At 42.1% G+C, this 17,566-nt stretch overlaps 3 protein-coding genes across 3 annotated transcripts; 2 read left to right on the top strand and 1 right to left on the bottom strand.

Annotated features, from left to right (window-relative positions):
* Nucleotides 1-225: 225 nt before the first annotated feature.
* Nucleotides 226-1,227, bottom strand: LOC143324381 (uncharacterized). The gene is made up of 3 exons (XM_076736772.1): nucleotides 1,188-1,227; nucleotides 898-1,048; nucleotides 226-802 (listed from the first exon to the last, which is right to left on the bottom strand). Exons 1-3 carry the CDS (start codon nucleotides 1,225-1,227, stop codon nucleotides 226-228), a joined length of 768 nt encoding a protein of 255 aa, XP_076592887.1.
* Nucleotides 1,228-3,595: 2,368 nt separating this feature from the next.
* LOC143324929 (apolipoprotein A-Ia-like) lies at nucleotides 3,596-4,665 on the top strand. The gene is made up of 3 exons (XM_076737738.1): nucleotides 3,596-3,635; nucleotides 3,813-3,963; nucleotides 4,089-4,665. Exons 1-3 carry the CDS (start codon nucleotides 3,596-3,598, stop codon nucleotides 4,663-4,665), a joined length of 768 nt encoding a protein of 255 aa, XP_076593853.1.
* A 5,401-nt stretch (nucleotides 4,666-10,066) lies between these two features.
* apoeb (apolipoprotein Eb) lies at nucleotides 10,067-12,292 on the top strand. Its single transcript, XM_076737332.1, has 5 exons — nucleotides 10,067-10,152; nucleotides 10,420-10,477; nucleotides 10,574-10,727; nucleotides 10,843-11,124; nucleotides 11,206-12,292. The coding sequence occupies exons 2-5, from the start codon at nucleotides 10,435-10,437 to the stop codon at nucleotides 11,549-11,551; spliced, it is 825 nt and encodes a 274-aa protein (XP_076593447.1). The 5' UTR covers nucleotides 10,067-10,152; nucleotides 10,420-10,434; the 3' UTR covers nucleotides 11,552-12,292.
* Nucleotides 12,293-17,566: the final 5,274 nt, after the last annotated feature.

Below are 17,566 nucleotides of genomic sequence, written 5' to 3'. Positions count from 1 at the left end.
TCCAACTTTCCAACAAAACAAACAACGACAACCAAGTATATACATGTTTGACAAGTGCAGAGGTGCAATATTTGCACCCGGCAATAAATATGATGCTGTGGGTTCACACCCAGGTTCATTTGGTTTACAGTACATATTTAAATTATTATATTTCATGTTTCGAACAGAGGTAGACCAAACAAGGTCGGCATTTTGGTAAATGATGGAGCAGTTGTTGAGGTTGACTTAGTTGCGGTTGACAAAGGACTCGTAGAGAGACATGAGCTGGGCCTGGAGGTCCTGGGCGTAGGGGTCCAGCTTTTCCCTCAAGTCCTCAGCGTAGGGGGCCACCATTTGTTTCACCAGATTTGCTCTCTGGGTCAGCTCAACCTGGATCTTGTCGGTCATGGGGGCCACGTTTTCCTGGAAATTCCTCAGGTGCTGGTCCACCTTCTGCTTCAGGTCATCAGTGTAGGGCCCCATCTGAGCCTCCAGATCCCTCACAGTCTGCTCCAGGCTGGTCTTCAGCTCCTCGCTCTTCTGCATCAGCGTGGTCCTCAGGGCCTCAGAATCCAGGGAGTCTGTGAAGGGGGCCAGCTCCTGTTTGAGCTGCTCCACTTTCTGCTGGATCTGGGCCTTCAAGTCCTCGGAGTAGGGCTCCAGCTTGTACCTGACGGTGTTCAGCTCCTGGGTCATTCGCTCTCTCAGCACGTCAGCCTCTGCGGTGACTTTGGTGATCATGTCCTGGGCCGCAGAGGGAAGCTGCTCCTGGATGGTGATGGCATACCTGCTGGCCATGTCGGCACTTTCTGTCAGACGGGCGCTAGAAGACAGACAAAGTACGTTTTACCATCAGAGGTTTGTGTCAAACCATACTGATGTTGAAGTCACCATGGTTCTGTGTGCCACACAACTTACTTGACTTCCTGCCCAAACTGAGACTTCCTGATCATCTTGAGCGTGTCATCAGCTGTCTGGGTGGCCTTGGCAATGTAGTCCCAGAATGCATCAGTCAGCACCTCCAGCTGTGGCTTGGGTGCATCAGCATAGAAGAGGTTGGCATGACAGCCTGTTGGATGGACACAAGAACAGCTTGAGAACAGTGCAGATTTTCAGCCATCCAGGTCATCTTGATTGAGAACTGCAGCTTTGACAACACATTATAGGAAAGACACTTAAAATTTAAAAGCAAAGAAATTGAAATTTACCAGACAGCACGGCAACGGCCAGTACCACGAACACCTTCATGACTGCGTCTTGCTAAAAAATAATTATGATATAGTTAACCTTCAAACCGCATTCAAAATGTCAGCGCATATATATTTGCCTCTTGAAGTTCGGTTTTGAAATGTAGTGTTATTCTCACCTGCTTCTGGCCTGTGTATCTCTGAGCGTTAAAGCCTGTTTGTGAGTGTGTCACACTGGTGCCTCCATGCATATATATGCTGAATCCAGATGACCGTTCGGAGTCCGGAGCTCAAAGTCCAGGAGTCCCTGCCATGTTGTCATAATGGCTCTCCTCTTCCTGTTTCTGCTGCTTCTCCCTGCGACTATCACATGACCACAAGGCTACATAAACACAATCTTTATAGTATTTTGAGGTTGCGTGGCTTTTAGGGATGTTCTAACGATAAAAACCCATCTTAGTCAAAACGAAATATCACGGTAGCTCTGCTCTGACACCTTTCTAGTCAGCATTTAGGATATAGTAATTAACTGTCCACGTAGCAGCACTAACAGCCTGCAGATAACTCTAGATAACCGTGGTGTGCTTATGCTGGTGGACTTTGGATCGGGGTCAAGCAACGTGAATGAAACAGCACCGGGCACTAAAATGTAGGTGTGGGTAAAAAAAAGGCTCAAAATAATCACTCAAAAAGTCAATTTTTTTTCACCCCGAACTCATCAGGTATAATTTATGTCAGTCAGTCGTGGAGACACTTTTGTTTGCCTCTCTTTAAAAAGTATAATATTTTGCATTTGGCTGTAAAAACAGCACTGTACTTACCTGACACATTTACATTTCAGGCCTTCATATTGGAACCCACCACAGCTTAATGGGAAGACAGAAGAGGTCTATTTAACATCACACTGTATCGTTTTTCGTCTTTCTTTCATCTTCTTTTACATTACTGTATGTCAGATACTGAAGTCTGTTACAAATTATATATTTGGTGATTTAAAGGGGGAAAAAAACAATCTCAAGAACCGGGGACTGATCATTGTTCTGGTGGTCCATTATCCAGAAACCCCAACAGTCTGAAAAGACCCACCCAGTGTCCCTCTGTTTGGGTAGTGGTTGTTTCTTGGTTAGGGTTAGATGGTGGATTAGATGGTTTGGGTCATTGTCAGAGCCAATCAGAGGCAGAGTTGGAATACTTTACAACTTTATAACACCTTTGGTCTGACCATTGTTTTTGGTAATCATTTTTCTGATATACAATCACTGACAATAAATTTGTTGTTTAGAACGGTTGTCAGAGTTTCATGATTCCTCACCAGCAGGAGCCTCCCTGGTGAGCTGCTGTGTTCAACCTTTATTGAAAGTGTGTTTAGCGCGCTGGATAGCTGTACACCTAAATGCATTGTGAAGGTAGAGGAGGAGGCAAAATATTTTAGGTCAGAGGGTCTCAATGTTAACTTGTCATGCTTTTTAGATATTTTATGTCAGCTTTAAGTCAAACAGTCGTCTTTTGAAAAACTGCTTTCACCTTCAAACCTATACAATTTATCTGTGGGAGAAGTACTTGGAAGAAGTTTGGAAAAGTTTTCAATTTGTGAGATATGAAAAGAAGCATTGATTTGCCCTTCAGCACACTCTCATTTTCAATAAAATGTTCTGGTGTCAGACTCAGAGACAAATGGAGTCACAGCTCAACCCAAACAAAAATGAAACTACTGCTCTTCAAAAGTAGTGTCAGAAAAGTGAACTATGGCATGTGTGATGTGAAACAGCAGCTACTTTGTCCTGCAACAGCTGACGATGTTTGAGTCTGCTAACCCTTGGTCTGACAGGCCCTCAGCGATAGTTGAACATTGGCATGACACAGATACTAGAACCCTGAGTTACTGTGACGTTAGCTGGAAAAGTCTAAAGCTAATAAAGACAATAAAACAGCCAAGGTATATCTAATCAAAGTCGGACATCAAAGAAATTAAGGAGGGAGGTTTTGTCTGTCTTGGCAGAAAGTTATCTGCTGCCAAGACTCAGGCTAACGGCTGAGTGATTACAGCGAAGCATGTGAGGACAAGGTGCATTTCAGGTTAAACTTATGGATTTTGTCACACTTGAGCGTTGACGAGTCACATTTAAATCTAGGTATCTATATTGATTAAAGCCATAAAATAACACAGCAACAATCATGGTTTCAAATGAAAATTGATGTCAGGCAGATGATGGATGTGCGCTGCTGTAACAGCGTGGGCTTGTGGATGTGTGCTACGTGCATTACCTGGCACAGGATGACAGTTAGGATAGCTTGGTGAGTCAAGGTGACAGCAAGGCACTAACACCTGGACTTTGGGATCATTACCGTTTGCCGTGCTATATAAGCAGCAGAACCTTCCAAGCTGAACAGAAGCCCTGCTGGACTTGCAGATACATTCGCAAAGAACCATGAAGGTCCTTGTTGTGCTCGCCCTTGCCGTTTTCAGTGGTGAGTATGATGGCAAAGTATTGTTCTTTTTTGGAGCCTGAAAATTTTTCTACTGGTGTACTCAACATAAAGAACTGCATTCCTTGCTTAGGAGCAAATGTGCACCAGTATAAATGTCTCAACTCAGGCGGTCATGGTCAGACTGATATTTAAACTGTTCTTGTGTCCGTCCAACAGGCTGTCATGCCAACCTCTTCTATGCTGATGCACCCAAGACACAGCTGGAAGTGATGACTGATGCGTTCTGGGACTATGTAGCCAAGGCCACCCAGACAGCTGATGACACCCTCGAGATGATCAGGAAGTCTCAGTTTGGAAAGGAAGTCAAGTAAGTCCGACAAGACCATTGTGACCATTGCTGACATGCTGATGAAAAAAAACCCAAAAAAACTGGTAAATGCATTTCCTCCCAACCAGAATATGAACAAAACTTTATGTTCACTCTCTCTGCAGCGCCCGTCTGACAGAAAGTGCCGACATGGCCAGCAGGTATGCCATCACCATCCAGGAGCAGCTTCCCCCTGTGGCCCAGGACATGATCACCAAAGTCACCACAGAGGCTGACGTGCTGAGAGAGCGAATGACCCAGGAGCTGAACACCATCAGGGACATGCTGGAGCCCTACTCCGAGGACTTGAAGGCCCAGATCCAGCAGAAAGTGGAGCAGCTCAAACAGGAGCTGGCCCCCTTCACAGACTCCCTGGACTCTGAGACCCTGAGGACCACGCTGATGCAGAAGAGCGAGGAGCTGAAGACCAGCCTGGAGCAGACTGTGAGGGATCTGGAGGCTCAGATGGGGCCCTACACTGATGACCTGAAGCAGAAGGTGGACCAGCACCTGAGGAATTTCCAGGAAAACGTGGCCCCCATGGCCGACAAGATCCAGGTTGAGCTGACCCAGAGAGCCCAGCAGGTGAGAGATCTGGCCACCCCCTACGTTCATGATCTGAGGGAAAAGCTGGATCCGTACTCCCAGGACCTCCAGTCTCGTCTCACCGCCCTCTACGAGTCCTTTGTCAGGGCCAACTAAACCAACCTCCACCTCACGTTAAACAGAAAGAAACTGCAACCAAAGGAACTAATGATCCGATCCCAAGAACACATCCATGTTAACAATATGACAGCACAAGCTCTTTAGATATATTTAATATATTGAAAATAGATCAATAATAGAGTGTTGGTCTGTGACCTCACACTGTGTTCTCTTCCTATATTATGGAAATAAAATAAAAGCGAAACAAACCCGTGAATCTGTTATTTTATTTACAATGTCCTGGTGATTTTCAATGAGTGCTTTTAAGGTTTGAAGATGCAAAATGTTTTTGTTGCAACACAGGAAAGTGACGGCAGTATATGCTTCAAGATTAAATGACAAATAACTAAATGCCATTTCAAAATCGGCAACATCATTACCTAAATGTGCTCATGGAACCGAGAAACTGTGTGTCTAACATGGAGTTATTAGTTTGATCATTTAAATCATTTAAACACTTTATGACAATTCAACATGAAAACTTGATTAGACGCAACAAAAAAGTTAAAGAATTAGTGCCACCTGGTGAACACATAGTGTCACTTCACTGTATATATTCATGTACAGATGTGGGCAACATCGTCACCATGTTTAATGCGGGGATTTCAACCCTGACGGTTATAAGAAAACAACATTATCTATATCAACTCTGCACAAAAATCAGTGGGAAATAAAGCCTCTCTTGTTTGTTCAGTATCTAGTTGCAAAATCTCGCCCCCCCTGGCCACGCCCCTGTACGGTTTTCAGTTGTGGGTCTTAATCGGGGCATGTTCAGGTTTGCCTCTGCAGGTCTGGAAGCACATAAACACATCTTCCTTCCACCTTGTTTTTTAGTTTTCCTTTTGTGCCTCCATCCCCGCTGCCAGGTTGCTCCCACGCTGCCTTACCCACTGGCAAACAACATTCCTCTGTTCTGCCCCCAGCTGCCTCAGACTGTGCTCACCATTAACCCTCCAAGCACACACACAGCTCCGATATCGAGATAAGAACATTCTCAATGCGATCATCTGAGGCAGCAAAAAAAAAAGTGCATATGCGTAGTTCCTGAAGTGTCAAGCTGATTTCACATAATACTTAAGCGTTGCACAATCAGACAGGAGGTCATGGAAGGAAAAGAGACAAATGGAAACCCACGATGAGACATTATGAAATCCATGTGTTTACTGTAAATCACTTAGAATTACTTGTGAAGGCAAGACAGCTGAAAAAAGTGGCGACTAAAGCATGGTGCACTGAAGAAGAGTTGGGCAGTGTGTTTTAATTCTGATGGGCTTGCATTGAAGTTCACACTTGTCTGCACTTTGCAGTTCATGCATCCTCAAAGTAAGAAATGGATGACTGGGTTTAGGACAAAAAAGCCTACTGTTAATTCTTTCTCATTCTGATACATTTAGCGATCTCTAGAAGATGAAATGTATGATTGTTGGAGCAGATGAGCAAGATTGTTCCAGATTCTTGACTTTTAAAAAGCTTTTACGTGTTTTTGATGAGTTACCTAACTGAGGCTGATGTCATCATCCACCCCTGCATGAATCAGTCAAGTTTTATCTCGTTATTTCAGTTGTCAGAAAACATATAAAAAGAAATAAATGTGAGGAATAATCATGTGGTTTCTTAGCTTTCTCAGTCAGAGACTTAAATATCTCTCTCCTGTCTGCATTTTAAATGTGAACCCTCTGTCCAAAGGTAAAACCAGCGCTCTATATGATAAGTTATTGCTGCATTGCATCTGTACAATGAAAAAGAAGTGTGGGAGGTTATGCTTGGGACTATTTCATTAGTAAGCTTCAGAGGAGCCAGGCTAGCCGTTTGGCCCTGCTCAGTCTTTGTGCTGAGCTAAGCTAACTGATTCCTGACTCTAGCTTCATTTTAACACACACACACTCAGCAAGAAAGTGGGTAGGTGTGTTTCCTCGTGTCAAGCTGCCCCTTTAATTACATGCAATTTCCACTGATTTCAAATAATGCTCTGCCTCATAAAGGGTCTGTGAATGTGAAACTCACCCTGAGCAATCTGACTCAAGGTTATTTTTGTTGATAGACATTCATTAGCTGCTGAGCACATCAAACTTGTGACACCTTCATTACTGTGCTATAAACTCAGCAGCCCTACTCAGACATTTGGCTCTGTATGCACACATCCCCATCAGCTGATGCCACTCTGACTCAGAAGCAGATAATAGGGGATATGCTGCAGGAAAAACACTCAAATCTGAACTTGAACATCCAGTTCAACAACTTTTTACCCACAGACCTTAACTATAATAACCTCGCTGACTCGTCCAAACAGACTAACATCTGTTTGGAGGAGTGAGATCATCCAGTCTTAACCAATAAACCAAACTTTTTCAGAGCAGCCTCCACAGAACAACATCACCAGGCCGGGGTTACTGTCGTTCACACCATCCAAAGATGCCCTCTTACACAGCCTTGCCTGATAGACGTTAGACTTGTCCTTTGTTGTTGAGGAGCAAAAGGGGAAGCAGCTGTGGATAGAAGACTGTGTCAGATATTTTAATGTATTACCTCATGGTTCTTCTTGGTACTCTCTGTTTCACTTCCCCCGTCTGTCCCTTCATCCCGGTGGTTTGGCAAAGGAAGACACAGCATTGTGGACTCGCGTGTTCTGACCTGTGACATTTGTTGCTACATGCCTGGAGATAGGTCACTGTGGTCCATCACTTCTGCACATTGCAAACACAGAATATCTTGTTCACATCTGTAAGCTCCAGACTGGAAATGCATGGCAGCAGCGAGTGCAGGAGAATGTTTCACACAAGGGATTAAATGTGTTTCTAAAACAAGATGGAAAAAGGAAACTCTTATGAATGTGTGAAAAAATAAGTCTTTGTGTCACAATGACCTATTCTGGGTGATGAGATTAAACTACTGACCTTTGTTTGTGTGTTTGAACTAGACTTGTTATCTAGCTGAACACACGGCATTGTCCTGTGTTGGACGCACCTCGTGCAGTGACATACACTACAGTTGTGGAATATTGAGGTCAAAGGTCTTTTGAGTGACACCTAGACCTGACGTCCTGAGTTATCTGTGTCTTGTCATTGTTGATTGGTTACCATTTAAACTGAGAAGACTTTTCTTTCAGCACAAAACAGATGGATGGACAGCTGACCCGTTTGGGTTATCGCACCAATGTTATCATGTTCTCACACTAATTGCCGACCAACCCATTCAAACTTTGTTCCTGTGTAAAGTCGGGGTTTCTGTGAAAACTGACAAAACAGAGAAATCTGCTGGATTGACAACAAAGAGGCCAAGTCCTAAAGGGCAAAGGTCGTTACACATGGACAGTAGTGTATTCACAGTTGAACTTGATATAAAAAGACATGGCAGCTATCATAGTTTCATTTGTTCTATTTGAAATTCACCAGTTTCCAGTTATTTTACCACATAAAATCACAAAACATAACTGGTAAAGTATGATTAAGGAGCTCTACACTGTTTCTTCCACTAGAGGCCAAGGCTTGTGTGAGGCTGGTAAAGAAATCAAACACATTTATAGAGGTGATTGAATTTGACAGCAGCCAACAGTGAGCAATAAAACACCAACCAAGGTCTTTGCTGCTCCCATTTTAATCTTTCTTTACAACATGATACCTGTAAACGTATTAAAGATAACACTGCACCAGGTTCACTCTGAAAAATCCTGACATGCTCCTATAAATAAGACAAGGTCACACATGTCCAGGCTTTGTAACCAGCAGTTTTTAGTCAGTATTTTGGGCTGCATTCAGTTTGGGGATTTGTCATTGTTTATTGTTCAGTGGAGGAGCTTTTCCTGGCAAAGAAGACGAGGGAAAGTATGCCTTTGGGTTCATGACAGTTTTGTTCTTCCACTAAACAAATATTTCTTACTCAATAAGATAGGGTAAACACTTTTTGCATCCAACATTCCCTGTCCTGTTCCTGAATTTCAGAATCCTGGAAATTTCTCAGAAATAACGATCCCCTGCGAAAACCCTCTGCACTTCTCACTTTTTCCTATTTTACAGATAATAAACTAGCATGTTCTCCATTTTGTATTACCTGTAATCCTTCTTTTGTACAGTGCTTTACCTGAATGCCCCCAAGCCCAAACATGCCCATCTTGTCGTGTTGACACTTTACTTGTACTTCAGGCACTTACTGGTGATTTATAGCTCCACCTCATGCAGCAGTACAGTACAGAATAAATGCAATCGGGTGCACATTATGTGCATACAGAGAAGTCACACATGTTGCATTCCCCATTTGAAATATGTGAGTGTGGTTGTCATGCAAAGATGCCATATGTGTTTGGGGTTGTGTGTGTGGGTGTTGGGGGGTGATTGCAGACCATTTAGATTGGAATGCATGTGTGAAAGGCTCATTTGCATTCCGGCACCATCAGGATTTAGTTCAGACCAGACCACTTGATGATAATGATGGGAGAAAAACCTGCAAAGCTGTGGTCATTAATACCGAGCCAGCAGTAATCAGGGGTGGAAGAACACAATAAGCATATAAACTGGAAAAAAAAAAAAAAGGCAGCAATATTATCACAAAAGTAAAAGTAAAAAACAGTATAATCACCGAAATATACTATCTATCTACACGGCTGATATGTTGCTTTAATAATGCCAGAATACTTTATATACTGCTGTTTTATATCCTAAATCATGCTGCCATGCTTACATGTTCATGCAAAATCTGTAAAAAGTGCAATGTTTTTCACTGAGATGTGAGATTAAGTGGTGGTGGAATGTTACAGTACAAGTACATTTACTCAAGTACCGTACATCTAAAGTGCTGGTTGACTTTGGTGTTTCATGTTTATTCTACTTTGGATGCCTGCACCAAATTTCAGAGAGAAATAGTGTGCTTTATACTCCATTACCTTTATTTATCAGCCTGCTTGTTACTTTACAGATTTAATACAAAAAACCTGCGATGATCTTATAAAACATGGTACAGTATTATAATCTAAGATAGACCTGCCGTACAGTATTAAAAATAGTTATTATGAGCTGGATCTGCACCAGCTTTTAATGGAGTATTTTACATATTAGAGACGCTACTTTTAATTGAGCATATGATCTGATTTGCTATTTCTACCCCTAAGTATAAGAATAAAGTCAAGTAGATGGCTTCAAACACTTCTTCTGATTGAAAATGCAGAAACGCATGAGAGGTTCACTGTCCTTGAAGAAAAATAAGAAAACGGAGAAATCTTTCTCTTGACGTTGAACGTGGATACTTTCACCCCGTTATTCTCGTGACAGGCGGATTGCTCAACCAACGGCGCAGACCTGTGAGAACTTCGGACGCGGTGTTGGTGGCACGTTGCGTGGAGTGAAAACAGGAATCTGTGCAGACAACAATCATCATCACCACGTGAACGCGTGCGCGCGCGAGCGATCGCTCACCCCACCCCCGAGCCTCCCGGGACTGTATAAAAGGCGTCAGTCAGCGTCCAGGGAGCACGGACGAAGCTCAACCGCTCAGGTGAGTGAAGGGTCGCGCAGCGCCCACAGACCCTGTGTCTTCTTATTTAATAGCAGCTTCTAGAAACCACTCTCTGTTTAGCTGCATTCAATGTACTTTTTAGTTTTTATTGCTCTGATATCTGAACTTATCTCTATGTGTTTCTCAGTTAAAAATGTTTTTTTCTTTGTTTTTTCCATTCCTAGGTTAAAGCATAGTTTTATTTCTTACCTTTAATTCTGCTGCATCATATTGTTGATTGCTCACCTCTCCCCCTTTAATCCACAGGTGTATCTGACAATCATGAAGGCTGTAGCTCTGATTCTTGCTCTGGCAGTCATCACTGGTAAGTGTGCTGTTGGTCTAGGATTCACTGTCATCCTTTTTTATTGGACTTGATGCTTGTATATTTATCCAAACTATCCACATGTGCCCATTACAGGCTGCAATGCCCGTGCTGTGCGCCAGGCCGATGCCTCCCCAATCCGCTGGGAGGACACAGTGGATCGTTTCTGGCAGTCCATCTCTGATCTGACCCAAAAGGCTGATGGAGTTTTGGAGGACCTGAAGGCCTCTCAGCTCAGCAGGGAGCTTGAGTTAGTGATCTTCTGCTTTTCTTTCAAAGTTCATGCATTTCTCTGATTTCCAAACCATCTCTTTGGCCTCTCACCCTTCCGTTATTCTTACAATCCCGATATCTTCTGCTTACAGCACTCTGATCACCGACACCATGGCAGAACTGTCAACATACAGAGATGACATCCAGACCAAGCTTGGCCCTTACACCGATGCTGGCCAGCTGACCCAGGAGCTGCAGCTGCTGTTCCAGAGGCTCCAGAAGGACATGGTGGATGCCAAGGATCGCAGCACTGACTATCTGACTGAGCTCAAGAGCATGATGGAGCAGAACAGTGATGACGTCCGCGCCCGCATCAACACCTACACTCGCAAGCTGAAGAAGCGCCTGAACACAGACACTGAGGAGATTCGCAAGTAAGTGAGGAGGAAGCTTTCACATGGTTTCACATCTTTGTTAATATGAAACCTAAATGTATCCTTCTTCTTCACCCCCAGCACTGTGTCCACCTACCTGGGTGAGTTCCAGTCCCGCAGCTCCCAGAACCTGGAGACCGCGAAGGAGCACCTTGTGCCCTACGTCCAGCAGGCTAGTGACACCGCCACCAAGAAGCTGAGCGACATCTCCTCCCAGCTGAGAGTCCAGGCTGAGGGCTTGGGAAAGCAGCTGGAGACCCAGGCTGAAGGCATCAGGACCCAGCTGGAGGCCACCGCCCAGGACCTGCGCACCTCCCTGGAAGGCAAGATTGACGAGCTGACCGTGCTGCTGGCCCCCATAGCCACCCAGATCCGTGAGAAGTTTGAGGGCATCGTGGACCAGGTCAAGGACACCACCACTTCCTAAAGAGAGAGACTCTGAGGGTCTTTCAAGGGTTTTAGATGGTTGGTGGTCCACTGTTTGTAGCAGGAGGGATGTGTAAACCACTGATTTCTTTATAGCCTGAAAAAGAGGGGAAAGAGGGGAGTTGAGAGTTACAGATCTTCATTTGGGTGCTCCACTGTTCAGGAAAAGGGTGTTGATGAGATAAGGAGGGGGGATGAGGTGTGTGTGACAGAACAGTCAGCAGATGGACGTCTGTTTGGGTTCTTTCCTCTGCACAGTCACCCTTTCTTCTCTTATCAACTCCCTTCACTGAACACAAGCACCCCAGCTGATACCAGCCTTTAATACACCAGGAGACAATTATTTGTAATATGCTTTGCTTTTCTACTTTGAATTAACTGTTCTTGCTGCCTATCCCCCAAGTTCCTACATTTTGTTTGGTTGTAAATATAACTCAATAGGTGGGGACTCCAGAACGTATAATCCCTAAATGCACCAAACACAAGTGTCTTTCAATAAATGCACTGAATTTTTCTAGAAGTGATACTGGACCAGTGCCCTTCTGTGTTGTCCTCATTTCTTGTTCACAGAGAAGTGGAATGTGAATTAACTCGATGCAGTTGTGACGATCAGTTTGTTGGTTCTTCAGTCTGACCCTGTGTTCCACATGTTGTATGCCCACCATGCTGCTCACTGTACGTGCACTGTCTGTCGCTGCAGTGTGCTGGAAAGTGCTGAGTGAATAAAGAACCTAGAACCTAACATGTTCTGCCTCCATTGTTTGTGTCTGATCAAACATTAAACAGTGATCTATTATTTAAGATGGGCTTAAATTTCACTAACAAGAAGAGACTTGGCAAAGCTGTTGGTAATCCTCAATTGTAGATGCACTTTCTACAGACATCTGAATATAATGGTGAATCTCTAGAAGAATGAGTGCCTTAAAGCTTTCACCAAATGTAGGTTATTATGTAGATTAACAACCTGAGCAGCTTCTAATAAACCCCCTAGTGCTTCAGTGCAGAAAAGGCACCCATCATACTGTAGCAGCTGTTGCACAAGGCTATGAGGGCCACTTATATAAGGGAATTTATCTGAAACTATGGCCCATTGGAGCACTTTTTCAACCACTGACACATGAACACAGGGGCCCACCTCTCCTTCTTTGAGGAATGGTGTCTTAAATCTAGTGTTACTGCAGAGGTAATTAATCTTAGTTATTCTTTGCTCTCTCTCTGCACCTTCTCACAACCCTTCCTTGGCCTACTGTTTTTCTAGTCTCGACTTGTCAAGATCTGTTCCCAGATTCCTTTCTCTTGATCCCAGCAGGCATTTGGGAACATGCTGTGCCCCTGATTGAATTCTCTTTTTTGGTGACGCCACCATTTCTACCTTTATCTTGGCTTAGCTCGTATTAAAAGGCATGCATCAGTGGGTCTGTATACACATATTTACTCGGACGTGCCGATAAGAGACATTCATCCATGCACAGATACTGTTTGTTGGAAGTGTGCCCGCATGTATACATAAAGCACGTGTATCCTGGTGGCCTGGTGGTTAAGATGCATATCACCAAACTGCAGTGTTTATCCTTGTCAGGGAACCACTTGTTGCATTGCAGACTATTGTCTCTTTTACTGGGTTTCTTGTCTGTCTCTTCACAATTTGCAATTAAATACATGCAAAAATGTCTAAAAAAATCATAACTTTCAGTATGTGTCTTTTTAAATGTACTTATTGCCTGATATGTCTTAGAAGCATTAGGAAACCCATCTGCTGTAAGCAGAAACCACATTATCCTATAGGGGATTCAGTTACACATGCAAAGTTGTTTAATTTTGAGCTTGCTACACATCTGGACCTGCCTAAGGGTGAAAAGATGGTCATAACTGTCCTAAACTCAGATCAGTCCCTCCTCCGATGAAAAATAAAAAAAGTTTAAATTGTTATGCTTATTAAACTCAGCAGGATTTTCCCTTTGAAGTGCAGAGCAGAGGCCAGTAGAGGACACCATTTGTCCCTTGTTCATCTCCTCTCCTCTCGTCTGACCCCTCCACTTGAATCCATGCTGCACCAAGATGCAGCTGTGTTTTCTTTTTTGGAAGATAAAGTAAACTTCACTGGGCTCATAAAGGAACACAAACTCTGTGAGAACAGAACATGCATTTTCTGAGATTAATTTTAGTCAGGGAGGTGATAGTTGCTCAAGAATCCCATGCAAGTGTGTGTAATTAAGATAAAAAAGGTCACATGAACAGACAATTTATTAGGATTGATCCTTCCAATACGCCTTAATAGAGATTTTGAATTGGGGGGTCTGAGATGTGTATCACGTAACCATAACATCCATGGTTTGAATCTACTGCTTGTTTTCAGAAATGAAGCCAAAATAAATGTTGGTTTTGAACTGCAAATATGTAGAGTAATATATAGATATTTGCACTTGGATATGTCTCTGAAAGTCTGTTATTCATCCATTTGTTCATTGTGCTACAACAAAACATGTTTACTCTTTCTATCTGTGTTAAAGGGCATTGCATGCAAAATGAAAGAGTGACTAACACTATGACTCGAGGTGTTTGTCGCCTATGACATCACTCCTTTCTGGAACCGGTGTTTACGTAAAAACCCTCCCTTGAACAGGCAAGTGAAACTCCTACATTAAATTGTTCATTGTTATTAGGATCAGTCACGGACGGTAAAAACAGGAAAACCACAAGCATCCTGCCAATTCAGCACTTCTGCTCCGTCTGCTCCGATAGAGTGTCTGCACTCTGAGCACTGCCCAGCAACAACAGAAAAAGCCCCAGCAAAGTAGCAGGTGCTAGCTAGCCTATGACTGCTAGTTACCCCTCCAAAAACACCCCTGCAGAGATTTTACCTCCTAATACAACCCCCTCTCCTCTCTGCATCCCTTCCCTCCCCTTCAGACCTGGCACACAACATCAGTCCCCACAGGAGGCCTCGGCCAAATACAAAAACAGCTTTTTTGTAAGCTTGTTATTGCAAATTGGGAGCACGCAAGGCATGCACTTTCACGCCCTATGCCTCCTGCAATTATTCAAGAGGAGCTTATAGGCACGCAAGCACAGGCTCATACATAAACCCACTGGCCACTTCATGACAAAAGAGATGGAGATTGAGTCTTTCAGAGGTAATGTGTGAGTGTTGAGGCATGTGAAGGCTCATTTAATTCAATGGTAGGCTATTCATCGCAGTGATAGCACCTTATAGACTTCAGCAACAAACGGGCATTTGGCCCCTTGCACAGACTTCCTGGTGTGAAAACAGATATGTTAAGCAGTGATGAAGGCATCACACAGTCAGACGCAGACTTCCTGGCTCTAACTCAGGTCACAGTTGTAATGAGGGGTTACTGCAGTTCAAACGACTGTACTGTTTTTCTGTTGCATGCTAACTTACACGATGGGCCACATAAGGCTTTGTCTGTCTCACTTCCCTTTTAAGAAAGAGAAGGTCTGGATAACAGAGACATCAAATGAGGCAATGAAATGGAAAAATACACCAAAAGTCAGGACACTGCAGAAAAGCGGTCTGCTTGAGAACGCGAGCTGTGAACCCAGGTGAAAAAATAGCACACTAAAATTATGCATTTTTGTCCCCTTCAAGTATACTTAGGTACACTTACTTGAGTAATATTTGAGTAAACTTGAAGTGTAAATACTTGATGAAAAGTTTACTGAAGTCCACTAGTGAAAATCATGATTCATGAACACTCAAAACGCACTTGCAGTACAGTTGTATTATATTACCAATGTGTTGGGAAAATACTGAAATATACTTAAAATGAAGTGAAATTAAAGTAGACTTTAATTAAGCATGCCAACAGTGTATTATCAAGGACATAAAAATAAATATACTTTTCAAAAGTAAACTTTATTTCTATTAAAGATATTTGTTGTTATTTTTAAAAAATACACTTAAGTACAATTTATAAGATACTTACAGTGAGGTACACTTTTTATTTAAGTACTTTGAAATACCACTTCAAGTATTGCAGAATTAGTATACTCATTTTTCATACATTTAAGTAGAACCTAATGACAAAGCACACCTTCTAAAACTATACGTCAAACATAATTTAAGTACAAAAAAGTAAAAATTGTGCTTGTAATGATGTTTCTATATTTACATTATATTTCTAATGTACTAAAGTATCTGAACTTTTTGACCTGGGAAACTACACATGGCAACATTAAGAACGTAACATTTGATCAGCAGCGGTGGTCAAAAGAAAAAGCAATGAATCCACATTAATACACATTATTGTAAAAAAAATGGAACTAAGAGATAATGGTGGAAAGTATATGTACATTTATTCAAGTACTGTACTGTAAGTTTGAGGTACTTGTATTTTACTTAAGTATTTTAAGTTATTACAGCTTTATCTATTATTATAATAAAATTATTATTATCATTATTATATGAGTTCTTTTTACTCCTTTACATTTATTTTCCAGCCATATTTGCAGGTTATTCTTCTAATTACTATTTCCATATAAAAATATGATCACCTTCATGCATTGTAATATCTTTATGTACCCGCAGTATATAAAGCAGTTGAAATTAGCTCAACCTTGAATAAATCTAATATTTCAGTATTGCTTTCATGATTATCAATATTAAGAAATGATTATTTAACACTGACTCCGGCCACTTTCACTTTTGATACTTGAAGTTAAATTTTGAAACATATGAATTTTATCTGCTACTTTAACACAAGTAAAGATCTAAGCAGAGGATCTGAATATTTGATACGACACTGCAAAGGTATGAAACATGCAGTCGATTAAAATGCTTCCATTGACAAGCAACAAGTAGGATCATCAACCCGTAACAGTCACATCTGGTCCAGCAGCAGTTCTCTTACATGATACTGAAATCCTGATAAAAAAATAACAGATAAATATTAGAGTCTGTGTCTGGCCAAGACTTCGGGTTCAAAGGAGCTTCCTGAGTAACAGTAATAATGCAATCAGTGCTGAACTCTGCTCCTTCTATCACATCTCACCTCGACTGATGACACAGTTACTGCTGTGGGATAAACTCTGACTGTCATATTATTATATAATGTATCATTGGATTATTATTGCTGCTGCAGTGTGGAGCTCATATTTAACTGTTTTGTACTGAACTGCAACTAACGATTCTTGTCGTTGCAGGTTCACCTGCTGATTATTTTCTTGATTAATTTTTGATTGTAAAAATTCAATAGCTAAAAAAAAAAATGCACATTAAAATAAATAAATGAGTTAATTGACAATTCATTTCAGCTGTATTTGTATTTGTTCTGTTGGGTAGTTTAATGTCTAACAAAGCGTCACATTATAAAAGCACTTTGTTTGTATGTTTTATGTCCAGAAACCATAATGTGTGAAATAACTAATGCTGTCAGAAAAACGTAGAGAAGAAAAAAGTACATTATTTCTCTTGGAAATGTAGTGGAGTAGAAGTACAAATTTAAGTACAAGTACCTCAGATTTGCACCTCAGCAGTACTTGGATAAATGTACTTAGTTACATTCGACGACTGACTCCTCTCCATTCTCACCCTGCTCTTTGTAAGTGTGTTGGATACTGTAGACTGAGGGGAGGATGAGCATTTATCTAGAATTTACAAAGGAACTGCTTTAGATTTAAAGCTCCATCTGACTGGAACAACCTGTCCAGTTCACTTATATGACCTCGTTCATCTCTTTAAGGCAGGTCTCATACATTTCTTTTATGTTTTGTTCAGCTGAATCTGCGAGGGTGGGAGTGACTGGGCCTTGTGCAGCTTTCCTCTGTGGATGCGTGTTGTTTTTCTTTGCTTTACGCACCAGGCTTTATGTGTATGTGTTAAGGATCCTCTTTAAAACGCCACGGCTCATCTCAAGAAAGGAGTGTGTCCTTCTAATAATGATAATGCAATCAGGCACGAAGCTTATTTCTCCACAATCAGCATATTTTAATGCAATCACATCGAAGCTGGTCAATAAATGGGGGCAGTGACACCGCAAGGTCACCACGTGTACAT

Source organism: Chaetodon auriga, chromosome 8 (assembly GCF_051107435.1).
Source record: "Chaetodon auriga isolate fChaAug3 chromosome 8, fChaAug3.hap1, whole genome shotgun sequence".
Lineage (NCBI taxonomy): Eukaryota > Metazoa > Chordata > Actinopteri > Chaetodontiformes > Chaetodontidae > Chaetodon > Chaetodon auriga.
Note: the sequence above shows the minus strand (reverse complement) of the source record. Positions and strands in the feature narration are given on the sequence as shown.

Bases quoted from the DNA above. Each gene is read 5' to 3' on its own strand.
- apoeb (XM_076737332.1), top strand. From the start codon at position 10,435: ATGAAGGCTGTAGCTCTGATTCTTGCTCTGGCAGTCATCACTG. The intron at 10,478-10,573 runs GTAAGTGTGCTG...TGCCCATTACAG, and splicing joins TGCTCTGGCAGTCATCACTG to GCTGCAATGCCCGTGCTGTG. The intron at 11,125-11,205 runs GTAAGTGAGGAG...CTTCACCCCCAG, and splicing joins GACACTGAGGAGATTCGCAA to CACTGTGTCCACCTACCTGG.
- LOC143324929 (XM_076737738.1), top strand. From the start codon at position 3,596: ATGAAGGTCCTTGTTGTGCTCGCCCTTGCCGTTTTCAGTG. The intron at 3,636-3,812 runs GTGAGTATGATG...TCCGTCCAACAG, and splicing joins CGCCCTTGCCGTTTTCAGTG to GCTGTCATGCCAACCTCTTC. The intron at 3,964-4,088 runs GTAAGTCCGACA...CTCTCTCTGCAG, and splicing joins CAGTTTGGAAAGGAAGTCAA to CGCCCGTCTGACAGAAAGTG.
- LOC143324381 (XM_076736772.1), bottom strand. From the start codon at position 1,227: ATGAAGGTGTTCGTGGTACTGGCCGTTGCCGTGCTGTCTG. The intron at 1,049-1,187 runs GTAAATTTCAAT...TCCATCCAACAG, and splicing joins GGCCGTTGCCGTGCTGTCTG to GCTGTCATGCCAACCTCTTC. The intron at 803-897 runs GTAAGTTGTGTG...TCTGTCTTCTAG, and splicing joins CAGTTTGGGCAGGAAGTCAA to CGCCCGTCTGACAGAAAGTG.